At 34.8% G+C, this 4,462-nt stretch overlaps 1 protein-coding gene across 1 annotated transcript; it reads left to right on the forward strand.

Annotated features, from left to right (window-relative positions):
• Nucleotides 1-1,873: 1,873 nt before the first annotated feature.
• Nucleotides 1,874-4,033, forward strand: LOC127412617 (microtubule-associated proteins 1A/1B light chain 3C-like). The gene is made up of 5 exons (XM_051649104.1): nucleotides 1,874-2,086; nucleotides 2,406-2,461; nucleotides 2,885-2,991; nucleotides 3,262-3,417; nucleotides 3,630-4,033. Exons 1-5 carry the CDS (start codon nucleotides 2,029-2,031, stop codon nucleotides 3,637-3,639), a joined length of 387 nt encoding a protein of 128 aa, XP_051505064.1. The 5' UTR covers nucleotides 1,874-2,028; the 3' UTR covers nucleotides 3,640-4,033.
• The last annotated feature ends 429 nt before the right edge of the window (nucleotides 4,034-4,462 follow it).

Consider the following 4,462-nt stretch of genomic DNA (forward strand, 5'->3'; position numbering starts at 1 on the left):
GGTACCGCATGCATTTTTTTGAAGAAAAAAAAAAATTCCACCTTGCGGTTCAGGGCTTCCATATACTTCAAACTTACTTCAAACTTACTTCTCTGTCTGCTCATATGAATGTAACTCATCATAAGAAAGTGTTTCACCACTGTTCATATGCATAATTTATATGTATAAATGTTTTCCATCTGAAAGGACTAAATATTAATGAAACAAATGACAATAAAATGCAAAGTAATCTCTTCAGTGATCAAAATACTTTTTGAATGTAACTGTATTCTAAATACAATGATTTAAATTGTAACTGTAGTGGAATACAGTTACTTATATTTTGTATTTTAAATACATAATCCCGTCACTTGTATTTCGTTACTCCCCAACCCTGACTATTGCCCGTATATTTACACTATATAACTTTAAACCCCCTGGGGGCCTTTACCACGAGTGTGGGGGTAAAATGCTCCCTTACCATCTTTTCTTTAAAAAACATTTTAAATCAAAACAACCTTCTGTTATAATTTCTTTTCACACAAATTATGTTGCTCCATCAATTTTCAATAAAAAATTTTTTTTTAATCTTGATACATTTTCCTTAAAGTGTGCCCAGTTGTACCCTACTTATGTTGGTATGTATACTGTACAGCAGTGTTTATAGATATGCCTACTTAATTTAATATTTTTAGAGCTCGGTTCATAGTTGTATCAGCATGAAGTAGGCGACAGTGATGTATGTATGCCAAATTAATGCAGGGCCTATCTTTAAAAAAAAAAAGAAAGAAAGAAAATGCTGCTACTCACTACCTTTTAATCAACACCAAGCATTCTTAACTATGAAAATGAAAAAAGATCAAATTTATTATAAGTTTGAAACTTAAGGTTCTGGATATTACTGTTCATTCTTTCTTTTACTTTGTCATCACTCTCTACCCTGAATTAAATAACATTAACTTGACTACTCATACAAGGTCTAAGCTGAAACTGCTGATTATGTTTTTTTTTATCCCCTTTTTCCCATAGATTTACTTTCTATAAATTACTAATGACACCTCTTGAAGTTTTCAGGCAACGAATTACATTTCTATAACCTTTGAAAGTGTTTTAAGACGTTCCCTTTTTTTTAAATTCAACCCTGTGACATGTCACACCATATTGTTATCTTGGCCTTGTTATTGTTTCATATTTGTCCATCAGGAACATCATGTACACAATGTTAATTTTGTATCTCCCTGACCTGAATGGGGCATGGTGAGGATGAGCCCAAGGGTAAGTGGAAAAAAAGATTTTGTTTCAAACTAAGGCTCTTGAATTCTGTTTCGCTATCATGCAGTCTTTAACACAATACTAAGCCTTATTGTGTTTGGGGCTCCATCATCTTTCACAAACACATAAGGTCATACAGCAGAAACAAAAACAGTTTACCATTACATGACATTGAGTGATAAAGTGAATGTTATTAGTTTTTTTAACACATATAAGATCAAATAATTAAGTTAAATATTCTCTCTATATACTGTCTACATAAAATGCAACACATATAATTGTCCTGTTTCTGGAGTTCAATGAACTCTCAAGCAGCTCCTCACGTCTTTCATGTCTGTTGTTCCTGTGACAAACCGTTACATAAACTGATGCCGTGATTTGTAAACCTATTATGCTGTCATTGCACCCACATCTGAAAACTAACGGAGGTAGACTTCAAATAACTGATGCTTGTGAATGCTCATTTATGATGACCAGTTATTATTGGGGAGAGGCAGTAGGCCTATTTGAAGGGCTTATGTAACGGTTAATATCCGAATTTAGCCGGTTGAGACTGCTTCAACACCAGCGCCTTTAATTACGCTCATCTTTTCACACTTCAGACTGTCCTCCCCCTCCACACACCTCACACTGGTATAAAGGCCGTGCCCCTCCAGCCGCAGGAAGGCATTCGAGACCACTCGCACCCGTGGGGACTACTCGGTCAGCCCGGGCTCAGCCTCCGTACTAACATACCATCGTACACGTCTCCAGCAGCCTGGTCAAACACACGTCAGAATGCCTCCCTACGAGAAATCCATGGAAATTATGCCTTTCAAACAAAGGAAGTGCCTGGGTAAATAATAACTTCAACATTCTACCTACTCGTGTTGCCTTTTGTTTATTATTTGCTCTGTCACTTGCATTGCATTGGGGATCAATAATTGAATATGTTGATTAAAAAAATGATATTTAGTTCTTGTTTGATTTTTTTTAGACTTTTTACTTTTTAAAATATCAAAAAAAAAATTTTTTTAGTAATTAATTTGTTACATAGTATGTATTTGTTTATTTACGTGTTAGTTATTATTTTAGTTTTTTATATTGATTTTCTAACTATGCTACTCAAAATAATAATAATACAAATTATTGAAATAATTTTTCTTCCCATGCAGCCACAAGAAAAGATGAAGTCTGCACTATTCGATCTAAGTTCCCTAACAAATTGCCGGTATGATGACTTTCTTTTTTCCCCCCTTATGAAATATTTCTCAATCGAATAAAATATATTTTTCTATTTTTCTTTCTTGTAACCCAACAAACACTGACCGTTCCCCTAACATTAGTGTTTAGTTGTCATTTGGTTATTTTTTAGGGAACCAACTCCTAATGTTCTAGAAACGTTGTTTGATGTTCTATAACCATAAACTAACCTTCCCAGAACTTTACAGGGAGGAGTTTGTGTGACAACCTAATAAGGTCTTTATACAGGTTATTTTTAGGTTTTATTTTTCAGAATCATATTTTATTGTTATTGTTATTATTGTCACATTTTCATAATTTTTCATAAACTTTGCATAGAGGTGTTTGATAGACAACAATGACTAACATAACAGCATTTTATTAAGATCAACCCTCTTGTTCTGAATCTCAGGTAATCGTTGAGAGATACGTTCGGGAGAAAAAGCTTCCCCTGCTAGACAAAACCAAATTTCTTGTCCCATATGAGCTCACATTAGGACAGTTCCTCAGTCTACTCAGGTGTGTATAGACTTTTTCTCTCACTTAAAATCTTTTAAGATGCTGTTTATACTATACTATACTGCCTGTGCCAGTTTATGCAAATCTTTACAGAGAAAGGGTCTAGATGGGTTTTCATGGCATTGAGTGTTAAAACAGAAACCTGTCACTAAACTTTGACCTTAGCTCACTGGCTTTTTGCATGATGCACAACATAAAATTTCTGGTACTTGTGAGGTATTGTTTTTTGTTTTTTTAGTGATTCCAACTTTCTCTTTCTTTCTCTCTTAGAAGTAAGATAGTGCTGGAGGCCTCTCAAGCCCTGTACCTACTGATCTCAGGAAAGAACATGTCCTGTTTGTCAGCCAGCATGGGAGAGGTTTACTCACAGTACAGAGACCCTGATGGCTTTCTCTATATAACGTATGCTTCCCAGGACATGTTTGGGTGAGAAGACTCAGATCTCACTTCACATACCTCCAGACTGATGCCTCTCTGAGATCATAACTCAGTATTTGCTGCTAAATGAAGACTATTTACAACTGTAAAACCAGACAATCCCACCTGGCCAAGAATACTTTTCTGATCTCATTTCTTAGTAGTTTTTGTAGATTTCCTTGAGGCGAACTTTAAAGTTCAATCAATGGCCTTAATTTTAGGTTATATTGAGCCCTTCAAAATGAAGAAAAGAAGATTTTGCTTGCACTACTCTTCAAGCTGATCTTCCTCAGTCATGGTTCTTTAAGTACCTACAGGACACAAACAGTCCCTGGGATGTCCTGTTACAAAGAGAGGGAGAGGTTCCTTGGTCATCCTCCATGACTGTGCATCAGTGTTCCAAAAACTAACATGAAGGAGATGGACAAACAAACAACACTTGTGATCACCTACTCTGGTATGAAAATGAGTGCAAACAACACAGTCATTCTGCACTTAGCTACAACTGTGGCTGGGAAACCTCAATAAATCAGTTAAGTTCTTTTAAAATAATTTCTGATTGTTTTTTTCTTTATCCATTTTGTAAGATTCTATGGAAGCCAGATCTCGCCATGGTATATATATATATATATAATGTCATTCTGACTTCATTTCTCACTGCCGTTTATTTCTAGTAATTAAAGCAAGATTTAAAGTCAAAAAGTCAATTGCGAGAAATAAAGTTTAAATTGCGTGATATGAAGTCACATATAAGTGTGTTATAAGCTTGCAATTGCGAGAAATAGTCACAATTGAGATATAAATCGCAATTACAAGAAATAGTTACAATTGCGAGAAAAAAAGTCCCAGTTGCAAGATATAATTGCAACTGCTTGATAAAAGCTTGCATTGTAAGGAAGCCACAGTTATGAGATATAAAATCGCAATTACAAGAAAAAAGTCGCAAATGCAAGAAATAAAGTCTAAATTTCAAGAAATAAAGTAGAAATTGCAAGATATAGTCATAACTGCGAGATAAAACCTTGCATTTTGAGAAATAATCACAATTGCAAGA

This window comes from Myxocyprinus asiaticus, chromosome 22 (genome assembly GCF_019703515.2).
Source record: "Myxocyprinus asiaticus isolate MX2 ecotype Aquarium Trade chromosome 22, UBuf_Myxa_2, whole genome shotgun sequence".
NCBI classification, from domain to species: domain Eukaryota; kingdom Metazoa; phylum Chordata; class Actinopteri; order Cypriniformes; family Catostomidae; genus Myxocyprinus; species Myxocyprinus asiaticus.